This window comes from Schistocerca gregaria, chromosome 9 (assembly GCF_023897955.1).
Source record: "Schistocerca gregaria isolate iqSchGreg1 chromosome 9, iqSchGreg1.2, whole genome shotgun sequence".
Classification (NCBI taxonomy): Eukaryota; Metazoa; Arthropoda; class Insecta; order Orthoptera; family Acrididae; genus Schistocerca; species Schistocerca gregaria.
Genome location: NC_064928.1, coordinates 172,800,212 through 172,827,341, shown reverse-complemented (window position 1 = coordinate 172,827,341; position 27,130 = coordinate 172,800,212). Strand labels below are relative to the sequence as shown.

The window sequence follows — 27,130 nt, the reverse complement described above, 5'->3', positions numbered from 1 at the left end:
GTAACAAAGTCACACAAATGAGTTAAAAAGGTTTACTTATCTTAGTGACTTGTTGAATAATTAAGTCTACAACTCCGCATTTAATATAACAGAAAAAGACCTTCAATGGCTAAGTGCAGATAATTATACGTGAACCTCATATGGTACATAGCAAATGCAATTACAACTGTCTGTTCACTTCTAAGAGTTCACTAACAGACGTTCCCTGTGTAAGTCAGCCATCGACGATGATCTGTATCCAAGAGGGCGAGAGCTGCTCTTCTGCCTTCCGAGTAGGCTTCTGTCCGTTGTCGTCCGGTCATTGGCGGATTCTACTCGCCTCGAAATTGGCAGAGACTAAGTCGATATCTTCATCCTCAGCGCCGCCCGTAGCATTGATGGAACTCGCGCAAGTGGTGAGTCTCTGTGGCACCGGCTCGCATCTTTGCTTGTGGTGCTTTTGCCCTGACTGTGTCTTGTTCGGACGACGTAGTAATAATAATAATAACTAAATTATTTAACAGTTACATTGCAGACCCATACACATTCCCTGATACACTTACACATGGAATAACTTATCTGAAACCTAAAGGCCAAGCAGACACAGCAAACCCAGCTAAATATCGCCCCCTAACATGCCTACCAACAGTATACAAAATATTAACTTCAGTCATTACATAGAAATTAATGACACATACAACAGAGAACAATGAAGAACAAAAAGGCTGTTGCAAAGGAGCACGAGGATGTAAAGAGCAACTGATAATAGATGCAGATGTGACATATCAAGCTAAACAAAGGTCGCTACACTACGCATACATTGATTACCAAAAAGCTTTTGATAGTTTACCCCACTCATGGCTACTACAAACATTGAAAATGTACAAAGTAGATCCTAAATTGATACAGTTCCAAAACATAGTAATGAAAAATTGGAAAACCACACTTAATATCCAAACAAATTCAAATAATGTCACATCACATCCGATACAGATTAAGCGTGGAATATACCAAGGAGACTCATCAAGTCCTATCTGGTTCTGCCTTGCTCTGAACCCACTATCCAACATGCTAAATAATACAAATTATGGATACAATATTATTGGAACATACCCACACAAAATCACACATTTGCTATACATGGATGATCTAAAACTACTGGCAGCAACAAATCAACAACTCAACCAATAACTAAAGATAACAGAAGTATTCAGCAATGATATAAATAGGGCTTTTGGAACAGACAAATGTAAGAAAAATAGCATAGTCAAGGGAAAACACACTAAACAAGAAGATTACATATTTGATAACCACAGCGACTGCATAGAAGCGATGGAAAAATAGGTGCCTATAAATATCTAGGATACAGACAAAAAATAGGAATAGATAATACAAATATTAAAAAAGAACTAAAGGAAAAATATAGACAAAGACTGACAAAAATACTGGAAACGAAATTGACAGCAAGATACAAGACAAAAGCTATAAATACTCATGCTATACCAATATTGATCTACTCATTTGGAGTAGTTAAATGGAGTAAGACAGACCTAGAAGCACTCAATACACTTACACGATCACAATGCCACAAATATGGAATACATCACATACATTCAGCAACAGAAAGATTCACATTAAGCAGAAAGGAAGGAGGAAGGGGATTTATCGACATAAAAAACCTACATTACGGACAGGTAAACAATTTAAGAAAATTTTTTATAGAACGAGCAGAAACTAGCAAAATACACAAAGCAATCATATAAATACATCGCCTACACCACTGAAATTTCATAACCACTTCTACAACCCTTTAGATCACATAACATCAACAGATACGAAGAAAGTAAATAGGAAAAAGAAAACACTATATGGTAAACACCTGTATCATCTAACACAGCCACACATCGATCAAGACGCATCCAACAAATGGCTAAGAAAAGGCAATATATACAGTGAGACGGAAGGATTCATGATTGCAATACAGGATCAAACAATAAACACCAGATATTACAGGAAGCATATTATTAAGTATCACAATATCACAACAGATAAATGCAGACTTTGCAAACAACAAATAGAAACAGTAGATCACATCACAAGCGGATGTACAATACTTCCAAACACAGAATATCCCAGAAGACATGACAATGTAGCAAAAATAATACATCAACAACTTGCCATACAACATAAACTAATAAAACAAAACGTTCCCACATACAAGTATGTACCACAAAATGTACTGGAGAATGATGAATACAAATTATACTGGAACAGAACCATCATAACAGATAAAACAACACCACATAACAAACCTGACATCATACTCACCAATAAAAAGAAGAAATTAACACAAATAATCGTAATATCCATACCCAATACAACAAATATACAGAAGAAAACAGGAGAAAAAATTGAAAAATACATCCAACTGGCTGAGGAAGTGAAGGACATGTGGCATGAGGATAAAGTTGACATTATACCAATTGTACTATCAACTACAGGAATCATACGACACAATATCCACCAGTATATCAACACAATACAGCTACATCCAAACGTATATATACAACTACAGAAATCTATAATTATTGATACATGTTCAATTACCCGAAAGTTCCTAAATGCAATGTAACATATACCACACAGTTAGAAGGAAGTCGCGCTTGATCAAGGTCCGCGTCACTTTCCATTTTTTTACCAGACATAACATCTGAGAAAGGAATATAATAATAATAATTTCGTGCTGAATGCTCCAAAATTCCAGAAAACAGATATTGGCCAAATAGAGTGGGTAAAAAATTCCAATATCTAGGGGAGATAATTCAAGAAAATGCTCCGGGAAAATCTACACTACAGGAAAGGTTGCAGAGAATGGGGAGAGTATATGGTATCACCAAAGACTCTACAATAAAAATTGCCTATCCGAAAATGCAAAAATAATGCAATACAACACAGTAGTGAAATCAGACCGCCTAGATGCAAGGGAATGGTTCATATGGCTCTGAGCACTATGGCACTTAACATCTGAGGTTGTCGGTCTCCTAGAAATTAGAACTACTTAAACCTAACAAACCTAAGGACATCACACACATCCATGCCCGAGGCAGAATTCGAACCTGCGATTGTAGCGGTTGTGCTGTTCCACACTGAAGCGCCTAGAACCGCTCTGCCACAGCGGCCGGCGCAATGGAATGCCTGGCTTAATTTAAATAAATTATAAGTACTAGAAAGGAGAATTATAAGGAAAATATTAGGACCATTAAACACAATAGAGGATTGGAAATTACGAAGTATTGCTGAAATATACCAAAATATAGAAAATATTTCAAACGTACTGTCAAAGAAAAGACATGTGTATTTTGAACATTTATTTAGAATGCAAGATAGTAGATTGACTAATAAGATTTTCAATTATTTGTGGGGTAAGAAGTCCACAACATGGTGGGTCAACGAAGTAAGAAAGGATTTAGCAAGAAACAATATAAAAACAGAAGATATAAACAACACAGAAGCCCTTTGGGAAAAAGTATTGAAAATGGAAAGAATACAACGCAGGGTGGCTAAAGAAACTGGATCAACGAAGTAAGAAAGGATTTAGCAAGAAACAATATAAAAACAGAATATATGAACAACACAGAAGTGTTTTGGGAAAAAGTATTGAGAATTGAAAGATTCCAAGGCAGGGTAGCTAAAAGGACTAGTTGAAAATGCTCTGAAGACATGAAAAAGAAACACAGTGAACGGATGAAAGTATACTGGAAGAAAATAGAAGAATAAAGAAGGAAGAACTGTAATTGGAAAGTGATCCTCTGATGGTCTATTCGCAGTACGAAAAATTTGTGCACCTGAGTGGCCAGGGCAAGTGCTTCAGTTGGATGCCACTTCGGCGACTTCCGTGTCCCTAAAATTTACCAGTTATCCAACCTGGTGAAAAGGACCTAACGTTTAGAGAGAAATCCGAATCTCGTCTTGTTTCTGCCGATTCCTCGCATCGATGGGATGTGATACGGTGTTGAAAAGGAAGATTGAAAAGCCCACAATCCGATTGTGAATCGATCCCACGACCTTTCGATTTCCAGGCACGCCTTTTATCGCTGGACCACCAGGGCCTACAGGCTTGTCATGGCGGGGGGCCCGTATTCGATTCCCGGGAGGGTTGGAGATTTTCTCCCTTCAGGGACTGGGTGTTTGTGTCGTCTTCATCATCATCGACGTGCAAGTCGCCGAAGTGGCGTCAAAGCAAAAGACTTGCACCAGGCGAACGTGTCTAATCGACGGGAGGCCCTCGCCACACGACATTTCATTAATTTCATCTATAGGATTTGATGAATGAGTGTGCAAGTATCAAAATATGTGACCTATATGGCCGTATCTACTGACTGCACTGATTTAAAAGCCTCAATTTTTTACGCCGTCGAAGAATCGTAGACATTGGTACTTTCCATAAATTTCAACTCGATACCTCGACCCGTTCCCGAGAAAAAGACGTCTTAACAGGTCGACTGACAGTGGAACAACAAACTAGAAATAAAAACGATTTAAGGGAATAACGGAAAACCTAAATCAGGATGGTCGGATGAGGATTTGAGCCACTGTGTTTTAACTTCATAAACAGAAAATAATGGTGGACGCTAACAGGCGACAATAGAAGCATAGGCCAGTGGAATGCTCAGAACGTAACGTTATGCATCTAGTTGAATAAAGATGTTTTGTGCTACGAAGAGCAGTTGGCATTTTTCTCCATAATTGTGGAGCTCTGCGGTCGCGAAGTAGGAAAAGCGGCCGACGAAACCGCAAATACTGTTGCTGATACACGAGAACATCCGCCTACACTCTGCTGATTTCACAAAAGAACCTATGTAGGAGGTTGGCTCCAAAGATATCTCTATCGCACTTCTCCCTCTTATCTAGTGCTCTGAAACGTTTATCTTTCTGACTCCTTATCGAACCACTATCAATACAATTTCTTTGTGGACGAAAGTGAACTTTAAACTTAGACTGACGATGTCTTTATCTCGCAAGCAGTAGTTTTCTACAGGTGTGCAATCCAAAAACTGCTTGACTGTTTTAGTAAAAAAAAAAAATTACGTGTGGCGAGAGCCTACCGGCGGGTGGACCTGATTGACGGGTGCAAGTCTTTTGCTTTGACGCTTCTTCGGCGACTTGCGCGTCGATGATGATGAAGGCGACACAAACAGCCAGTCCCTGAGCAGAGAAAATATCCAGCCCAGCCGAGAATCGAACCCGGGCCTCTCGGCATGACAAGCTGGCGCGCTGTCCACTCTTCTTTTGCTGAACTTTTTTATTCAAAAATAGTTGCAACAACATTATAAAATTGCTTATTATAGTTACATATGCATAAAGATAATCTTCTGCATTACTGGAAGCATTTGCGAAAACAAAACATTTCTTGAAAGTGATGTTTGTCGATTGATCGTACGTGCTTTTCATAGATCAGATTTTCTGTCGTTTCTCCATGTTCTGAACCGCATCATCAAAAATCGGAGTTCACAAGACGGTTGTTCTGAGGAAGTTGGCGTATATATCATAGTAATTGTTGATGCATGGTAGTTGTGAAGCTGGTCGGGGATGTACGTCCAATAATCTCCTTCGCGCCTTTCTTCATTGGACAGTAGATAAAATACCGCAGGTCCCTTCAACCAGTGGATGGCATTGTTCTTCAGGCGGGGTATAGTTCTTCTTCCGGATATAAAACGCACGTTGGTGTTATCAAATACGGCGGTTTTCTCTGCATAGTTGCTAATTTCTTTTCTGATTGACAACTAAATGTTATTTGCATTTCCACAGACAAATTGATGTCCACCTGTGTCAATCAGGTTGCAAGTGGTACACAAAGCGGAATCCGCCAGATGAATGGAATGTAGTCTGGAGTTCGTTGGAAATTTCCTGTTCACAAAATAATACCACAATGACCGCACTTTTGATGGTAAATGCGGGTGGTGTGTGTTCCTGCAGATATCACGCCAAGAGTGGCCGACGTATTTTTGTCCTGTGATGTTCTTTGAAGGTTTACTAAGTTTTGGTAGACTTTCTTGACTTTGATGACATCTTTCTCAGATGTTCCCAGTCTAATGTAGCTACACTCTACGGAGAAATGTTTTGGGTGGTAAGGTCCATTTGAGATGTAGTGAACGTAAATTGGCTGGCCGGCGCTATTTCATTTAACCGAAATGCGGCAACACTGTTGACTGACCGCTTTCACAGTTCATGTGTTTTACAGACACACAATGCTTGTGCTTTATTGTACACGTCTGTGAGATTCAATCCACCGTTGACAGTCGGTAGAGTGAGCGTTTGGTATTTGACTTTGAATATGTGGCTGCGGCTGACGAAGTGGCCAAAAGCAGCCAAAACTTTCGTCATATCCCTCGGCATCGGCAGGGCTTGCGCCACGTAATGTATTTTAGAGGATAAATACACCATTGACCATTAAATTGTTACACCAGAAAGATGACGTGCTACAGACGCGAAATTTAACGGACAGGAAGAAGATGCAGTGATATGCAAATGATTAGCTTTTCAGAGCATTCACACAAGGTTGGCGCCTTGGCGACACCTACAACGTGCTGACGTGAGGAAAGTTTCCAACCGATTTCTCATACACAAACAGCAGATGACCGGCGTTGCCTGATGAACCGTTGTTGTAATGCCTCGTGTAAGGAGATGAGTACTATCACGTTTCTGATTTTTATCAAGGTAGGATTGTAGCCTATCGCGATTGCGGTTTATCGTATCGCGACATTGTTGCTCGCGTTGGTCAAGATCCTATGACTGTTAGCAGAATATGGAATCGTTGGGTTCATGGGGGTAATACAGACCGCCGTGCTGGATCCCAACGGCCTCGTGTCACTAGCAGTCCAGATGAGAGTCATCTTATCCGCACGGCTGTAACGGATCGTGCAGCCACATATCGACCCCTGAGTCAACAGATGGCGACATTTGGGAGAGAACAACCACCTGCACGAACAGTTCGACGACGTTTGCAGCAGCACCGACTATCAGCTCGGAGAACGTGGCTGCGTTTACCCTTGACGCTGCATCACAGACAGGAGCGCCTGCGATGGTGTACTCGACGACGAACCCGGGTGCACGAATGGCAAAACGTCATTTTTTGGATGAACGCAGGTTCTGTTTACAGCATCACGATGGTCGCATCCGTGTTTGGCGACATCGCGGTGAACGCACATTGGAAGCGTGTATTCGTCATCGCCATACTGGCGTATCCCCGGCCTGATAGTGTGGGGTGCCATTGGTTACACGTCTCGGTCACCTCATGTTCGCGTTGATGGCACTTTGAACAGTGGACGTTACATTTCAGATGTGTTACGACGCCTTGGCTCTACCCTTCATTCGATCCGTGCGAAACCCTACATTTCAGCAGGATAATGTACGACCGCATGTTGCAGGTCCTGTACGGGCCTTTCAGAATACAGAAAATGTTCGACTGCTGCCCTGGCCAGCACATTCCGCAGATCTCTCAACAACTGAAAACGTCTGGTCAATGGTGGCCCAGCAACTGACTCGTCACAATACGCCAGTCACTACCCTTGGTGTGGTATCGTGTTGAAGCTGCATGGGCAGCTGTACCTGTACACGCCATCCAAGCTCTGTTTGACTCAATGCCCAGGCGTATCAAGGCCGTTATTACGGCCATAGGTGGTTGTTGTGGGTATTGATTTTTCAGGATCTATGCACCCAAATTGCGTGAAAATGTAATCACATGTCAGTTGTAGTATAATATATTTGTCCAATGAATACCCGTTTATCATATGCATTTCTTCTTGGTGTAGCAATTTTATTGGCCAGTAATGTAGATGTTCAAGAGAGCCACTATCTGTATCTCTTCAAGAGTACGGAGATTGTGCTGACGTTTATAGGCATGGAGGGTGGTGACGATTCTTCTGTAATTAATTGCGACGGTGGCGGACACTATATCAGTGGAAATGAGCCTTTGGCGTCATTGGCCGGGAGGCCCCTAGCGGGGCAGGTCCGGCCGCCTTGATGCTGGTCTTATTACATTCGACACCACATTAGGCAGGTCTGCGTGCCGAATGGGGATGAAATGATGATGAAGACAACGTAACACCCAGTCCCTAAGAGGATAAAATATCCGACCCAGATGGAATCGAACCCGGGCCCGTAGGACAACAATCCGTTACGCTGACCACTCAGCTATCGGGGTGGACAATGTCTTAGCTAACGAGGGGGATATGTTATTGGCGATTAATCTCTTTCTTTTGTTTTTCAGTTACATTAAACAAACCACCGAGAATCGCTACACAAAGATGCCTTGTTCTAATACATATTATTTACAGTTTACCAGGATGCCCTTATGACAAAAAGCTAATTTAATAAAACAAATAATATTTGTAACACAAACATGCGCAAAACATTAAGCATTAGCAAGACATGAAGTACTTGTGAGCCAAATGTGGTCTGAGTCTAGTGAAGTCCCGTGTCCCACCTAAAAATCATTTCTCGATTACCATGAAAACATATAAACCTCACAGTAAGAGTACACTCAAGAATAGACCTAGTTAAGAATTTAATCAGCGCCACAAACAATCAATTGAATTGTGTATTCATAAAAAAACTAAGATGTGTGTCGGTATAAGCAAAAAGATCTAACTTTTAACAAGGATGCAAGATCAAATTTTTTTAAATTTTTCATCTTTAGGACTAGGGGTGCTAAAACGAAGTTCTGATGACACTTAAGATTTTGAAGTTAAGAGCCGGCCGTAGTGGCCGAGCGGTTCTAGGCGCTACAGTCTGGAACCGTGCGGCCGCTGCGGCGGCAGGTTCCAATCCTGCCTCGGGCATGGGTGTGTGTGATGTCCTTAGCTTAGTTAGGTTTAAGTAGTTCTTAGTTCTAGGGGACTGATGACCTCAGAAGTTGAGTCCCATAGTGCTCAGAGCCATTTGAAACTTTTTTTTGTGACGTTAAGATTTCCTTAACTCACTTTAATAACGTTTCTTATGTCTTGTGCGCACCGTTTTTTATTTCCAAAACCACCTTACGCGTTTCAACATTCCGTCATTTTCACAGGCTACAAACACAAAACTGATATCAGAAGGTATGATAATAAGTTACCTTTCACCACGGACAAGAGACAGAGTAGAACGACTAGAACATGGCATTCTCGCTTGCTAGTGTTAAAAATTGTATCACGTCAACATTCCCGATCACAAGTGCAAACTGCTACCAAGGAAAATTTTGGAAACCTAGTAGGCTAAATAGCTGGACGGCGCTGGATACTTGGTACACATCGCATTTTGTTTTGTTAACAGCCACAATTGTCATCATTAGGTCGTATAAAACAATTTCATCAGTAAACATGAAAATTACTTCACAATGTTTTGCAAAAGGTATTTCTTTCAAAACAATGTGTGGTCGAAATTAATACAGTGGAAGAAGGCGCTGATTGGTGCTGAAACCATTTGTCTGTGAAAAAATTTTATGACTTTACAGCATATAAACTACTGGCATCAGTAAAAGTTGATAAATATCATTTTTATAAGAATTTACAAAGTCTAGAAATACAGCTGAGGCATGTAGCATTCACTAATAAGGAACAGATGACGCCTAAGAGCTGCGAGCAAATGCATGTCTACACAGGAAAATCAAACAATTTGAGAGCCGCAATCTTGCAACACTATACATCAATTACATCAATAATATACGGCAATCATCCCAGATTGCATTACGTAATTGAAACGCATTAACCCTCAGAATCAATTTAAAACCTTAATGGGTTTTGAGCTGGAACCTTGCAGCTCAATAAGAGAAGACGTGAAAAGCAGACCGTTGCCATCCCTGCACAAAGCGCAACTACTTAGCTAGCGCTTGGTAATGCTACGATTATGCTCTCATTGTGGTATTGTTGATTAATAGAGATAATTAATAATGTTAAATATGAGATTAGATACAGGTTCTGTGAGTAATGACCTTCTTGGAATAAAATAATACGAAGGTAATCCCTGTTTATGTCTGCTATGGTTTACATCAGTTTACAGTTTGAACATTTAGCCATTCCTGTCGATGCATTTTTGGAGACGCTGTGGCAGTTTTTGTATGCCCATGTCATACCAGCTCGCCGCCATGCTGTTTAGAACGTTATGAACTTCTTCTTTCACCTCGTCGTCGGAGCTGAATCGCTGGGACCACAAAAAACGCGGACACGTACTGTGAGACTCTGAAAAAACTCAAATGGGCAATTCAGAACCGGAGAAGAGGAATATTGAGCAAGGGCGTACACATTCTCCATGACAACGCTCGCCCACAACTCGCTCGGCAAACCGTTGCTCTCCTGCAACAGTTTCAGTGGAACATAATCACCCACCCACCTGTTCCCTAGATTAAAAGAACATTTGGCCGGAAAGTGATTCAGCTCCGACGACGAGGTATGTTGAAGAATAGCTAAATGTGCAACCTTTAAACTGATCTAAACCATTGTAGAAACGAACAGGTCGACGTACTTATTAAAAAAATAGGGGACCTTACTTTTGGGAATACCCTCGTACATATGGCACTCCAATGCTATACCTTAAGTGAGAACACTCAGATTATTTCTCGGTAACGACAACGAAATATCAGGTGAATTTGGCAGGACAATTCTGAACCAAACGAGGAAGGAAGTCGACAGCGAAGTAGATATCAAACGAATTCTGCAGTTTTGCCAATTATCATTGGGCTGGCGACAGGAGAAATACATTCGCTTAGCTGGTGTTCTGAGCCTGTTAGCAGTTGGCAAGCTCGCCTTTCAAAGACGCAAAGAAGCTTGTTGCTACCGCGTTACCTGTCAGCCGAAATATCTGAAGCTTAGCCAGTGAGTCATTCGCTTTCCTTTAACTGTGGTTTTGATCTAAAGCATAGTTACAAGTAATGTCCGGACTCATCGACTGTAACTCAATAACTCAACATCATGCATAAAGAGCAGATGAAATTATTTGGACGGCCCTGCTCTTTAGTAGCTGCAGTAGCTTTTGTAGTTATTTTTGTCGTATATGTCATATATGTACTGTAAACATGAAGCTTTTTTTAGCATAATCTAATACTATTAACACTGTGAGTAAATAACGTTCTGTTTAGAACTATACACTTAAATCAGTTTTGCTTATAAATGATTTCATTTGCACCACTTCTAACATACAATAACACTGAGGAAAAGACAATATAACATTGATTACAACACACAAACATCGACAAAGGTAATTCATAAGCTGTGAATCACGCACAGTTTCGAATCAGGATAGCGAACAGTGCGAAGAAGTCTTTCGCAATGACCAAGAAGCAACACTCAAAAAGCAGTGAAGAAAATGAAACAAGCAGATGACTGCAGTGCAAGTTCGATAATGTTACATAATATGGGAGATTAAATTGCTGGTGATTACCTTATTTCCCTAAGAAAGAGACGCTTTAAAGGATACAGCGTAGCAATACAGGATAATTACAGCTTACCGTGGTAACCTTAAGACAAAAGTTTTCTATAAGGAAACAAAGTACCCACAACATAAACGTTCCCAAACAGTGAAAACTGGGCAAGATATTACTCATTTTTTGTCATAAAAATCGTGTGTCCATGATCAGGACTACCACAGAAGTATGGAAATGTAACAGTACGGGTAGTCAAATAACTAAATCCGATTACCAAATGATTCGGTGCCACAGTTAAGTCACTACAACTATTTATTCATAAAAACCTTGTTTCCAGCAAGATCTGAACCGACAGCTACCACACTCTTCCCTTTTACGGGTGAATATGTTACCGCTGAGCGATAGCCAAGACAGTTTGCAATGTGAAAGGCGAGAGTGGTTATAGTTTCAGTTTGGAACGACATTCCTGGACTCAAAAACATGGCCGGCCGCTGTGGCCGAGCGGTTCTTGGCGCTTCGGTCCAGAACCGCTAAGCTGCTAGGTCGCAGGTTCGGATCCTGCCTCGGGCATAGATGTGTGTGATGTCCTCAGGTTAGTTAGGTTTAAGCAGTTCTAAGTCTAGGGGACTGATAACATATGTTAAGTCCCATAACGCTTAGAGCCATTTGAACCATCAAAAAAATGAGTTTTCTAAGTCCATGTCATACCTTTAGAGGGAGGAATTCAAATGGTTCAAATGGCTCTGAGCACTACGGGACTTAACATCTACGGTCATCAGTCCCCTAGAACTTAGAACTACTTAAACCTAACTAACCTAAGGACAACACACAACACCCAGCCATCACGAGGCAGAGAAAATCCCTGACCCCGCCGGGAATCGAACCCGGGAACCCGGGCGCGGGAAGCGGAGGAATTCAGAATACATAATCAGAGTGACAAGGAAATGTCAAGTAAGCAAAGCAGGATAATTGTCTGCCACTGCAGGAAATAATGTCACCGTGTTGCCAAACATATTGTGGGATTTCAATATTTTAAACATAGCTGCACAACAGCAACTGTTCCACGTAATAAAATTATAAACAGCCGACCAGTTGCAATGGATAAAGAGATTCTTTACCTAGATTTCGACAAATATAAATCTGTCTTTTTCAGAAGGTAGCCTAAGGACAAAGAACATCATAGCTTACATTGGAAAAGTATGAAACTCAAGTCAAGAATAGATTTTAACACAAATTGGAGAACTCTTGCATAACAAAAATATGATAACGACGACCGGTACTGGCCGTTTTTACAAATGTCGGCATATATCCATTTGTCAAAATTGAAATATAGCCCTAGATTTAGGGTTTGTCACGTAAATATAAATTAGTACATGGATCTTGCGGAGCTCACAACCGACTGAGTGTAATCGGCGAGCGTAGTTACTCTGCGACCAAAGGCAACGTGTAAATTATCGGTATTAATAACGTCCTTAGGTAAAGTAACAATAAAAATTATAAAATTATATTATGGGATATTATGTGTCTAGTAGGTAGCGCGAAAAACATTTTCATAGTTAAGGTGCACGCTGTGCGTCTTCTAGTTGCTTTTGAAAGATACTAAGCAGTCAATCATCTACTTAGCCAAACGAATATTTGGATGAACTTTACTTGCATTTTCGTAACTAAGGGTCGAAACAATATCGTAATTACAAATAGTTTCCAGATTCAACGATTGCAGCTTAAACACCATAAATCAAAACCAGAGGGAATTGTTTGCTGGCCAAGCCATGCAGTACCTGTTGTTTTTTGTTTCTTTTTTGTACCTTATGTGTACTGCAAAATAAAAGCTCATTTGATGGACACAATTCAACAGCAGCTGTTCCTTGCGTCATTGTAACTTACACTCTGACAGAGATAAAAGTTGCTAAACTGTTACATTAATTGCATCGGCATCCCATGATCCCACAAACTACACAGGCACCCCATCAAGCTTAGTGCACACATTATTTACAATGTCTATTGTAGGTTTATCTGAGTGTAAATTCATGTGGGAACTAAATCCTTGTGGTTAAGAATTATTGCTACAAGGCTTAACACTGACAGCAGTTTTAGCGATAGATAAATAAAGTCCTTGGATAATACATGAGACACTGAACTGACAGAGCACTGAATCACATAGACAAAACGTGGCATTTGGAGAAGACGACAACCCTCAAAATTACTGAGATCCTCAGAAGAAAATAGCATAACAAAACAACTCCATATACGCAAGACATAAAATATAGGAAAAATACTCTCAGACTTCAAGAAGAAGGCAATACGTTCAATGCAAAAAGGTGGCAACTGCTGTCAGATGAGACTATTACCGAGCTATTGATCTTATAAAAGATGGTTTCAAAACGTTGACACAAATTCGTTAGAGAAGTATTGAAGAAAAAACTAGTGGAATCTGCGTTCACGGAAGATCAGTTTGGATTCCGGATAAGTGTAGGAACACGGAACACCTGACTCTACCTTAAAAACTAGGCTGAAGAATGGCAAATTTATGTTCCTAGCTTTCATCGATTTTGAGAAAACATTTGAATACGTTGACTGGAAGACACACCGAAATACTGAAGGGAGAAGAGATAAAACATAGGGGGTGAATGATTGTTTACAACAACCAGACAGTGGTTGAAGGATGTCGTCGGTAGCAGCTGTTGAGAAGGCAGTGAGAGAGTGTTGTTGTCTATTCCTGATGTTATTTAGTCTGTGCATTGAACAATCAGTCATGGATACCAAGGAGAAATTTGTGAAGTAAATTAAATGGTCAGTGAAAAAAATAAAAACTGTGTTTTGCCGATGAAATTGTAGCTCTGTGAGTAACGGCAAAAGACTTCTAGGAGCAGCTGAACGGAATGGCTACAGTCGTGAAAATAGGAGAAATGATGAATATCAGCGAAAATGGAAGAATGGTAATGAAATGTAGTCGAATTAAACCAGGTGATGATGAGAGAATTAGAGTAGGACATGTTGTTGTTGTGGTCTTCAGTCCTAAGACTGGTTTGATGCAGCTCTCCATGCTACTCTATCCTGTGAGAGCTTCTTCATCTTTCAGTACTTACTGCAACCTACATCCTTCTGAATCTGCTTAGTGAATTCATCTCTTGATCTCATTTGCGTCAAGCCTTTTCAGTTATCTGATTCATGTATTCCAATATTTGTCTTCCCCTACAGCTTTTGCTCTCTACGGCATTAACGTATTCTCCTAATGTCACTATGTTTTAATCTGTCTTTTCCACGTATTCATTTCGTCGTTGTTTCTTGTTTCCGCAGTGAAGCTCCTCATTTCTTAACAGACACTTAACTTTCATCATTGTGTTGTAAAACCACACCTCAACTTTTTCCCGACTTTCAAAAGTAAATATAATTGTGTCACAAAAATTGCCGAAGGTGAATGAACCTGTGTTAAAGTTTTAGAATGAGCCATTCCAGTATTTAGGAAACTTTGAGCATTTGACTGTTATGATAAAACATTCGGAAGCAGCCAGTATTTTGGCTTTCGCCAAAAGTTTTGAGCTTTTTGGAAAGATTTTGAAAAATGAACTAACAGCAGGACAATTGCTTAATCGAAAATCCATTATTGTGTACACGCGACCAGTTTCGAAAGAGTTAAAGTTACATCATCCGGTACAAAAAATGAAATCACTTAATCAAGTGAGATCATCCTCAGTCCCATGTTGTCATGGAACCAAAGGTTCCGTGTCAAAAGGATGTTGTTGTTGTTGTGGTCTTCAGTCCGGAGACTGGTTTGATGCCACTCTCCATGCTATGTCCTGTGCAAGCTTCTTCATCTCCCAGTACCTACTGCAACCTACATCCTTATGAATCTGGATGATCTCAGTTGATTAAGTGATTTTTTTTACATTAAATGATGGAATTTTAACTGTTATGTAACTGGACTTGTGTATGCAATAAAGGATTGTGGATTAAGCAACTGTTCTGCGGTTTCTTCATTTTTCAAAATGTACTTGTAAAGTTGTGTCTGCCCCAGAAGAGGCGCTAACTTGTGAAGTCGAGGTAGGACATGGAAAGTGATGTGTACACAGGAACGAGTCCACAAAAATGTATTATACTCTTGGGAGCCTTCATGAAGGACGTGCTAGCTTTCAGTAAAATTCTGAACAATGAAAGGTGTCAGAGAACTGATTATTTATCAAACTGAAGCACACGGAGTATGTGCAGAGACCGTCATTTCGCTAGTGTACCAGACGATAAGATTTGTTACGAAAATTATCTGTGGAATTAACAGGGCTGGTTTTAGGCCCAAGGAGACACAAATCGCTGAATGGGGGGGGGGGGGAGGGGGGACAGGGGGAGGACCAGCTGGATTGGTGCCAGAGATGCCACGACTGTTAGATTTCCACACAGGGCTATCACAGTCAGTGGTCGCATTTGAACTGCGCACACCGGGATCCACCTCATTGCGTTGGCATGTGAGCCGCGGACAGAGCCGGCTTATCGGCTTATCGACAAGTCCGATAATCGCCCCTCGACTTCCTCTGTCGCAACTTGTGAGCTGCGAACGTTCCAGAAACACTCAGTTTTGTACTCTTTTATTTACTCGTGACTCATGTCACATCCCCATTTCATCATGTCCAATATGTCACACAGATAAGTCACAACACGTTAGAGAGTTATTACTTGAAAAACTTCTTCGGGTTGCCTTTGTTGAGTCCAGATTGAGGTGCTGGAGTCCTTCTCTCATGATTTCACGGCGGTTTCCCTGGTGAGTGAGTGCGGCAAGATGGGGAGAACGTGCTGAAGCAGAAACCAGCAACAGTAAAATATACAGACTACGTTTTTTTGCGACATGTATACATCCCCTGAAGCCTTGTTTCCGGCAACTATCTGGGCTGAACACTCTCCCATTTGCAACCGCACCACCAAAAGTTGCGAAGCTTTCCATTCTAAACTGCGCGGTCCGTTTTATTCAGTCCATAGTTCTGTCTACCGTTTTCCGGAGTTTCCGTGAAAATCAAGAGTGCCACGCGACAAAAAAAGAAAGACTATTCACAAGGAAACATTTTTACTGAAGCAGATTGATGTATTAGTTGCAATTTCGGTGGCGAATATGGAAGACAATCAGCCATCATCCTCGTGGTTTCTCCCGGGTTAACGCTAACTGGCTGACTAATTCTCTGCCCGCAGTTCACATGTCCCCAGTTTATTACTCCTATCCGCAGTTTCACATAACCGACAGAAGGCTATCCGCAGTTCATAAGTTGTACAGCCAGTAGCGGTCGCTTGCAGCTCCCCTGACTCCCCAATGCGAGATTTGCATACTGTGAATATAGCAATTAGTAACGAAAGTTGATGCGGGGGTGAGAACGTACGAGAGAAAAAGGGGAAGGGGAGGGGGTGTCGCCAAACAATAAGTCGCATATGTGTAAAAATGCGGTTCTAGGCGCTACAGTCTGGAACCGCGCGACCGCTACGGTCGCAGGTTCTAATCCTGCCTCTGGATGGATGTGTGTGATGTCCTTAGTTAGTTTTAAGTAGTTCTAGAGGACTGATGACCTCAGAAGTTAAGTCCAATATTGCTCAGAGCCATTTATTGTATAAATGTTGTCGAAGCGGAACCTGGGTAACTGTAGCAACCAACGAATTGCGGCAGTGAGCAACAAGCTGCTACGAGGAGATAATCTCGCACAGTAATAAAGAGTTAGGTGAATGTAGCGACGGGACGGCTTATGCTCTCACGATCCTTTAAACAATCTGTCCTTCTACCTGGATAGGTAGATACTGGTTTAGCCGACAAAAGCAGCGTCGACGAAAATTCGACTAAATTCATGTACTCCGTTCAAAAATCAAATGGCTTTGAGCACTATGGGACTTAACATCTGAGGTCATCATCCCACAGAACTTAGACCTACTTAAACCTAACTAATCTAAGGACATCACACACATCCATGCCCGAGGCAGGATTCGAACCTGCGACCGTAGCGGGCATGGATGTTGGTGATGTCCTTAGAGTAGCTAGGCTTTAGTAGTTCTGAGTCTAGAAGACTGATGACCTCAGATGTTAAGTCTCATAGAGGTTAGAGCCATTTGAACCAAATGTCGTGCTATTTCTCGCGCCAAATCCCTTAACTTTGCTCCAGACCTATTGGGTTCAGATAGCAGTGGTACGATGATAACAGTAAAAATGCAGTATTTGTACAGTGTGCTCAACACCGTGTAATTTTTTTCCGTTTTTCTACCACGCTTATCACTCTAGTTCGTGTGGGACCACATTTGTCCTATAAAACAGTGGGCACATTCAAACAAAGAGTATTTGATTTTTCATTTTTCTCCAAAAAATTTGTGTAATGTTGTCTTATCTTCAAAATCTGTAACAATCTTTTATTATATATATATATATATATATATATATATATATATATATATATATATATATATATATAAATTATCCTTGTAAAAAGAGATCTATGGATGAATTGTGCTACTACTGCTACTAATATATCAATAATGAAGAATATGTATTTGCAATGAAAACCAGAATTTTGCGTGTCGTATGTAATTAAAAACCAGAAGACGTGCATTTTTCTTGAAGAAAATGATGGTTAAGTTAGAGTTAATTACCACATATTGATAAATGTCATATTTAAATGATTTAGGTATTCAAACGGAACAAAAAAATTTATTTGTAGTTGTTCGATGGGGAGCGAGACAGGTATACGTATGAGAGCAGTGGATAAGAAGAGGAAGTGTGATAGGGACTGCATTCCTAGATAGGTTCTTTTGTCAAATCAACAGAGTGCATGCGAGCGTTCACGTACATTTCCTTGGTCGCTTTTCGTACGTTTCGAGCGCAAAGTGCGTCAGTAATGGAGAAAGATGACAACTGTGATGCAGTTCTTACGCAATCATCTTTGTGCCATTAGATACATATCATTACATTCTTAGAAATTGCAAGGCCCCTATTTTTTGCTCTTAGAGCCAATCATTATTTTCTGTTTATGAAGTTAATACACAGTGGTTCAAACACCCATCTGACCATTCTCATTTAGGTTTTCATTTACTTCTTTCTATCTACCTGTGTCACCGTCTGTTAAGACCTCTTCTTCTCAGATGTGATAATGATGTTTTGGTTGTAGTGTGCTCAACTACGCGGTCATCAGTGCCCATAAGAAGTCTCAATTTTTACACAGTCCCATTTTTTTTTCCACCGTCCAATTTAGCCATTGTCACGAATGATGATTATGATGATAAAATGATTACGTCAAGAGAAACACCCAGTCACCGGGTACAGTAAATCCCCAACCCGGCCGGGAATCGAACCCAGGACCCCATGATCCACAGGTAGCAACGCTAGCCACTAGACCACGAGCTGCGGATTCTTTTTCTCAGGAACGAGCAGAGTTATCGAATAAAAATTTATGGCAGATACTAAGATCTAAACTCTCTTCGCGGTGAAAATAATTTAAGCTTCTAAGTCAGTTCAGTGAAAAGATATAGCCATATGCGTTACATATTCTGATGCTTGCAAACTCACCCATCAAATCCTATGGATGAAGAATGTACGTACATATCTGCCCTGGTGGTCCAGTGATAAAATGTGTGCCTGGAAACCGAAAGGTCGTGGGGTCGATTCACAGTTTTTCACACGGGTTTTTCAGTCTTCCTTTCAACCCCACCTTCACATCCTAGCGATGTGAGGAATCATCAGAAACAATACGCGATTCGGATTTTTCTTCAGAATGTAGGTCCTCTTCCCCTGGTTAGATAACTGGGGTAGGTTAGTAACACGCAAGTCGTCGAAATGGCGTTCAGCGGAAACACTTGTACCTATGTATTGAGCTACATGAATGTTTTTATTACTATTATTATTATTATTTTTATTATTATTATCATTGTTACTATTATTATCTACAGTCATAATGAACCCATTAAGTGCCACGATCCCCATTTGGGGACTTATCTTTGTAACGGAAATTTTGGAATTCTAATAATGCTGGCAGCAAATGCTACCATTTCCCGTTGTTGTCCAGGCCTTTGTCGAGCGTTTGCATTGAAGATCCGTCAGTTGTTAAACGTGTTAGTTGTACACTTGTTTCTGTGAGGGAGGTACGTTTTTCAGCGTTACAAGAGCTGCACATTTTCAAAGCAGCGTAAGTTATATTAGTATGTAAATAACTTCCAATATCTCCGTACAGGCGTGTTCTATAATGGTTTGAGAAGATGTTTATTGATCATTTATTTCAAAGACCTATTTCATTTCTGCATGACCCCTGACTAACCTTCGTTCCCCATTTGGGGCTCTTGTCAGTTTCCAAGTAAAACTTTATTATACTTTTATTTGCTCCTCAGGCACAAGGAGTCAAAATTGTTCAAAAGGCTCTGAGCACTATGCGACTTAACTTCTGAGGTCATCAGTCGACTAGAACTTAGAACTAATTAAACATAACTAATCTAAGGACACCTCACACATCCATGCCCGCGGCAGGATTCGAACCTGCGACCGTAGCGGTCGCTCGGCTCCAGTCTGTAGCGCCCAGAGCCGCACGGCCACTCCGGCCGGCCACAATGAGTCGCTACGAAGCATGTTCTATGTGGGAAACTGAAGAAATTGTAAATGACCGGAACATAATGGCTTTTGGTGATGATGGTTATGTGAATGAGACTATTGACATTGTCGAACTCCCTCCAGATCGTGTAGATGAGATGCCTTACTGTGAAGATATCGACGAAAATATATTTGAAACTACTGTTCTATCTGATTTACCAGGTTCCTTGAAAATTCATGCCAATGGAGAAAAGGAAAATGAGGACCATGCAGGCCAACGAAAGAAGAAAGTGGTAGCTATTGCCACTTCTAACTGGAAAACTGAAGATCCAAATTTCTCTAAAACCTATCCCGACAGAGCAGAAATTGAACAGCGAAAATCCAATTTGGTAGCAGCACTAAAAGGAAAATCTGCTGTTGAATGCTTTGAAGAATTTTTTGATGAACAGGTATTGAACTTTTAATTATCAATCAAAGTGTCTGACATGCTACACAGAACAGTAATCACAGCTATGAGTTATCCAATGGATGCATAAAAAAGTTCATAGGTATAATACCCTTCACTGGACACTATGCTCTTCCACATGAAAAGCTATACTGAAATGGAGATGAGGACTTTGATATAAGGTGTGTACGACCCTGTAGGAGTGGCAAAAGATATCTGGAAATAAATCACCACCTTCATTTCCATGATACCACATGTCTGAACAGGATCCCACCTGACGAAAGAGACAAACTTTTAAAGATTCGTCCGTTAATGTATTTACTGAATAATAATTTTATGTAATGTCAAGTTTCTTCCCGACAGCCTGAGTACTGATGAACAGATGGTACAATATTATGGACACCATTACCACCCCGGCGGGGTCAGGGATTTTCTCTGCCTCGTGATGACTGGGTGTTGTGTGATGTCCTTAGGTTAGTTAGGTTTAAATAGTTCTAAGTTCTAGGGTACTGATGACCATAGCTGTTAAGTCCCATAGTGCTCAGAGCCATTTGAACCATTTACCATATGTCAGTCCATGAAGGGAAATCGAAGGATACAAGTGATGTTTCAGTTCCGGGGTTGGTGGATCAGTTGTGTTGAATATGATTTCTGTTCTGCAGCCTCGTGATCTTCACAAAATATATTTCGATAGCTTTTTCATGAGCATCCGTTTGATGTAAGAGCCCTTAGAAATGAGAGTAAGGGTAACTGGAACTGCCCGTATGACCCGAATGAATAACTGTTCAACAGAACCTGAGAACAGCATGAGGAAGAAACGAATAGGAGCATATCAGTATATATTTAACTAGAATACGGAGATAATAGTAGTAATGTGGAAGGATAACAGTTGTGTAAAACTCTTGTCAAACAATGAGACAATGCGTCCAGTAAGTCGAATGAAGAAATGGAGCAAAGCTGAGAACAAAGGAGTGCAAGTTCCACAGCTAAGGATGATTTCAGAATATAGCAAATAATATAGGAGGTGTGGACAAACTGGACTGGAATGTGCAGAAATATCATGTGAGAATTCGAGGTAAGAAATGGTACTTCCTATTGTTCGCCAATGTATTAGATGACACACCGGTCAATGCGCACTTCATCTGCTGCCTTTCGAATGAAAATATTCCACTGCTTCGATTCCGGAGGATGGTGGCAAGGGGACATCTTGTTCAATCATCTGCTGCTTGTGCTCCGAAAATCAGGGCGTCCATCTTAACCAAAATCATCCCTTTCACGTGTTCCAATTGAACTCAGGACTTCCGGAAATGGACACGTGAATGAACACACAACACTGGGGAAACAAAATGTGCAATTTTCGAGAAGAACGTGAGATAACAGTGTTCTGTGTGCAATGTGGGACTCATTGGTTGTCTTTTTGTCTGACACCAAAAGTAAAAGAAAATGTAAAAAGAGAGTGGCATGCGCCTTGATCCCCATTTGGGAATCGATTACAATAAACCATTTATTTCAAGATTATTGCATTTTTTAAATTTTATATTCCTTTTCCTCACCTTTGTGTCGCTCAGGCAACACACAAATAAATCTTGATCGAAGAAAAGAAACATGGTACTTAATGGGTTGAAATTATACGGAACCCTGAATACGCGAGTCTTTCTTCCACTTGCCCGGTTTTCTTAGATAAATTTTCGCCAGGTAGATTACTTCATTTAATATTCTGCATAAGAAAAGGTCACTGCACCTTACCTACGTAATTACATGACAGGAAATGAGGCTTAAAAATAATGTGCTCGATATCTGGCCTTGGCGGTTACTCTGCGCCATATTGAGAAATACACCATAAAAAATCACAAAAAATAGCACAAAATCACAAGTGCAAATCAGCACTTCTAACATAAATTTCCGCATGCTACTGAGTTGTCAGTTCGTGCAGCTGCCTTTTATGTCATTTTATATCAGCGATTACAGAATCAAGTCAAAATTATGCATTGGGTAGTCAATCAGCTAATGACTATCGACGTGAACGTAAAAGAAAATAAATATATCGAGCTTGTTAAGAGCAACCTCCAGGGAATAAGAATTGTATTTCAGTGTGGAGCATTCTTCTCTAAGAGACAACAATGAACCAATGGTCTGTGAAGGTTACTGGTCTATTGGAACCATTCTATGTGTAAGATTTGGGTTCGATTCACACAAAAGACAGCCATTTTTAACAAGCACAAAGGGACCCTCTTCACCTCTGGTAACGCAAGCTGAACAATGCAGGTCTGCACCCGTCCCATACCCATATTAAACTTAATGTCCATTCGCAACCTACTGTAGGGGCGTCTGTGTATGTTGGGGTCATGACAGAAGCGGAAATCACTCTACTTTGCAACTCTGTCACCAATAAGCTTGCTTACACGAGAGATTTATTTTTATTAATTAGCCAATCGTCAGGCACAGTGACAGGGCACTTATTTCTTATTGTATCCAATCTTGAAAGGTTGAAAATATTCGAGCTGGACTAGGATTCGATTTCAAATCCTTCCTTTCTTGACCATGTGAAACGACTCATTTCCGTCGTTTAATTGTTTCACCAAGATTCCGAAGTTCTTCAGTTCCCCACGGTGGATTGATAGCCATACAGAGAAATTATCTCCTGTGGCTTCTTGTTCTAACCATTTTTATAGTGAAACGAGTGCACCGAGTAGAGAGAAGACGAGCGCAAGACAGTTACGTTACGTGAGTTGCTTACAAATCAAACGAAACGCAGCACATGTCTTTCGGATACTTTTGAGCATGATATTACATGAAACGATAACACTTTTGTCCCACTCAAGGAGGACTGCCTTACGAGATGTGGATTTGCGGAAGGAAACGTATTTATTTCCCAAATTGTAAGACAAGAGCGTAAGGGAAGACCCGTAAAGAGGCGCGTTTGAATTTTATAACATTAAAAGAACGGAGAGAGTGAACTGCGGTGCACAGTTCTCTCGAACGACACACCGACGTCTTCAGAACAGATTTGAACCCTATATATCTGAGTCGAAGGTCACATCACGCCAATTCGTTACAGCCTTCTCCACAGAGATGTGTAGATAGTGAGACTAACATATTGGCGTCCCAAGACTGTCTGGTACTGTCAACTGGCTGGCGTGAATAGAGATTTTGCAGATCTTCTAAAAAATAAACAGAACACTCACCCATCAGGAGCAGAAGTCACTGCAGTTACTATCTCCCGTAGTGCAGACATTCTGGAAAATAAAAAGAAGATATGAATCAAAAAATATCCTGTTATTCGAGGGCTATTTGGAAAGTAAGGTTCAATGGGTCGCGAAATGGAAACCACAGAGAAAATTAAAAATGTATTATGTGCCAGAGCGTACTGCGTCTTCCAGCTACTTCCACATGTAGCCGCCGCTCCGACTTCGACATCTGTTGTATTGTACCACCCTCAGGGAGCCACACCTAGTGACACGTGGCTGGCGACCACGGGGCCCCGAGCTGAGTCCTGGCGTTGCTTCCACTTACTTATGCCAGGCTCCTCACTTTTATCTTTCCTGTCTCGCCACACTCGGCCAGCTCTTGTTTTTTTCCGACCCTGACGCTATTAGGTTTCGAGGGCTAGGGGTCTTTCATTTTCCAACGTATACTTCTCATGCAGCGTCTGACCCGGAGCGGGCGGCTGCAAAAGGCGTCTGTATCCCATGTTAGGGGCGGCCTCCAGAACTGCGGAAGGCAACGGAATGCCACTGCAGATTATCTTCCCTGCATAAAGCAGTCTCCATTTTATGCACAAAAAATGGCTTTCTCTCATGTTAAATCAGTGTCCGAAGGTAAAATAGTCCCCCATTCGGATCTCCGGGGGGGACAACTTGAAAGTAGGCAAAAAATCAAAACGAGAATTGGTACCTGGAATGTCAGAACTCTGCTACAAGCAGGAAAACTAGAAAACCTTAAAAGAGAGATAGAAAAGAATCATATGGACCTCGTAGGAGTTGCTGAGGCAAGATGGGATGGTCATGGAGAGTTGCAGTCAGATGAATATGTATTCTACTACTCAGGAGGAGAAGTAAAAGGAATTAATGGAGTAGGAATGATTATGACAAAGGAATTGGCTAAATGTGTGGAATATATAGACTATGCAAATGACTGGGTTATTGGTGTAAGGCTGAAAGGAACACAAAGAGATTTACTGATTGTCCAGGTATATATGCCAATTTCAGAACATGATGATCAAATTGTACAGGAAACGTACAATGTAATAGAGAGAATAATGGACAAAAATAAAAAATGCTGCAAGATAGTAATGGGGGACTGGAACGCCATTGTGGGAGAAGGGAAAGAGGCAAACATAGTAGGCAGTCATGGTCTTGGAAAGAGAGATGGCAGAGGTGAATGGTTAATTGACTTCTGCAGGGAAAGGCAGCTGATAGCGGCAAACACATGGTTCAAGTACCACAAGAGGAGGCTCTACACTTGGAAATCACCAGGGGATAAATACAGAAACCAAATCGATTTTATACTGGTAGAAGAAAGATACAGGGATGGAATCAAGAAGGTGCACACATTAACAGGTGCAGATATTAATAGTGACCACAACTTACTTATGGCAGAAATAGAAATAAGAATGAAAAAACCGAAGAAGGCGACCATGGTGAAGAAGTGAGATTTAGAGAAGATGAGATCCAACAAAGAACAAATTGCAGAAATGCTGTCTCGGGACTTTCTAAACACATTACGAGACAAAGAAGCACCTGAAAATGCGAACGAGTACTGGAATATGCAGAAAGAAGGAATCATTAAAGCAGGACAGCAAAATATAGGATATGCAAAAGAGAAAAGGTCAAAAAACCCATGGGTCATACAAGAAATGATTTCCAAGATGGAGGAGAGAAGAAAATTGAAAAACAAGAACAGTGAAGATGCAAGAAAGATATACCGAAGGTTAAATAATGAACTGTGAAGAGAAACAGAGCAGGCTAGGAAAAAATGGCTAAAAGAGGAATGTGATGAAATTGAAGAACTGGACAGGAAGGGAAGATACGACTTACTATACAACAGAGTAAAGACTATGACATGGGAACAAAACAGAGCTGGAAGTGCTACTATGGAAATTTTGAGTAAAGACGAAGAGGTAGTGTACAAAGAGCGTGACGATGTCCTCCAGAGATGGGAAGAATATTTAAAAGAGCTATATGATACAAATAGCAAACCAGAAACTCCGGAACTTGAATCACACAACAGTGTAAGTGATGACGAGAAAGGACCGACCATCATAATGGAAGAAGTAAAGTCTGCCATAGCTGCAATGAAAAATCGCAATGCGGTAGGTACAGATACGATACTGGGAGCAATACTAAAATGCTTGAACCACGATGGAATAAGAGAAATATTGAGGTTATGTAATAAAAAATATGACAGTGGCGAATGGCCTGAGGACTTTCTGACAACAGCAATGATTCAATTACCGAAAAAACAAGGAACCAAGAAATGCAGCGAGCACAGAACAATCAGCCTCATTTCACATTCAGCCAAAGTGATGTTAAGAATAATTAATAAAAGACTTGAAAAAGTAATGGAGGAGACTCTTGGCGAGGAGTAGTTTGGCTTTAGACGGAATACGGGCACCAGAGATGCAATAGGGCTCCTACGAATCTTGGGATAAAGGTTTATTGAAAAAGGAAGAGACCTATATAAGTGCTTCGTCGATCTAGAAAAGGCATTTGACAATGTGGTTTGGGACAAGCTGGCGACTATAATGAGGGAAAACAGAGTGGACTGGAAAACCAGAAGACTTATAAACTCATATCTTAATCAAAAAGTTTCAGTTAAAGTGAGAGGAGAAAGTACAAACTGGATCAGACTAGGAAAAGGAATAAGACACCTACTCTTTTCAACCTCTACTTGGAAAATATGATTGACCAATGCTGATTAGATGACAAAGGAGTAGAAATTGGAGAAAGAAGAGTGGGGTGTTTGAGATTTGCTGATGACATGGTCCTTCTATCCACAAGGGAAAAAGAATTACAGGATTTGGTGGACACCATTGCAACTAACGGGAAAAAATATGGAATGAAAATTAACACAAATAAAACAAAAGTATTGGCACCAGGAGGAAATAAGGAAATAAAAATTATGCTGAATGGAGAAACACTAGGAGGAAATAAGGAAATAAAAATTATGCTGAATGGAGAAACACTAGAACAGGTGCAAAATTTTAAGTATCTTGGAAGCAGGATAGACACCGACTGGAACTGCACCACAGAAATTAAAACAAGGATAGCAATGGCAAAAGAGGCGTTTTATAAGAAAAGGAGAATCTTCTGCAGCGGTCTGGACAGAGAACTCAGAAAGAGACTCATAAAATGTCTTGTGTGTTCTTCTATATGGCGCTGAAACATGGACTATGAGGAAAAAAGACAGAGAAAGGCTGGAGGCTTTTGAGATCTGGACATGGCGGAAGATGGAAAGAATAAGTTGGATGGACAGAGTAAAAAATGAAGAGGTACTGAGAAGAGCGGGAGAGAAAAGACAGTGACTAACTAGATGTAATAAAGAGAAGAAAAAGAAATTGGATTAGACATATATTAAGAAAGAATGACAGACTGATAAAAACAGTTTTAGCAGGTTATGTAGAAGGGAAAAGGAAGCGAGGAAGGAAGAGATCCCAGATACTGGATGACATGATGGACGGTACAACATACAGCCACAGCCTTAAGAAAGAAGCAATGGATCGCAGAAAATGGAGAGGAAAAGGACCTGCTAATATAGCAGATAACTGATGATGATGAATTGT

General features: G+C 40.7%; 1 protein-coding gene across 1 annotated transcript in view; it reads right to left on the bottom strand.

The window, feature by feature from the left end:
• Positions 1-27,130, bottom strand: part of LOC126291917 (uncharacterized) — a 164,426-nt gene that overhangs the window by 50,084 nt on the left and 87,212 nt on the right. Inside the window, exon 2 of the mRNA XM_049985651.1 lies at positions 23,535-23,585. Within this exon, the coding sequence (XP_049841608.1) occupies positions 23,535-23,584 (50 nt within the window). The 5' untranslated portion in view covers position 23,585. The remainder of the gene's footprint in view (positions 1-23,534; positions 23,586-27,130) is intronic.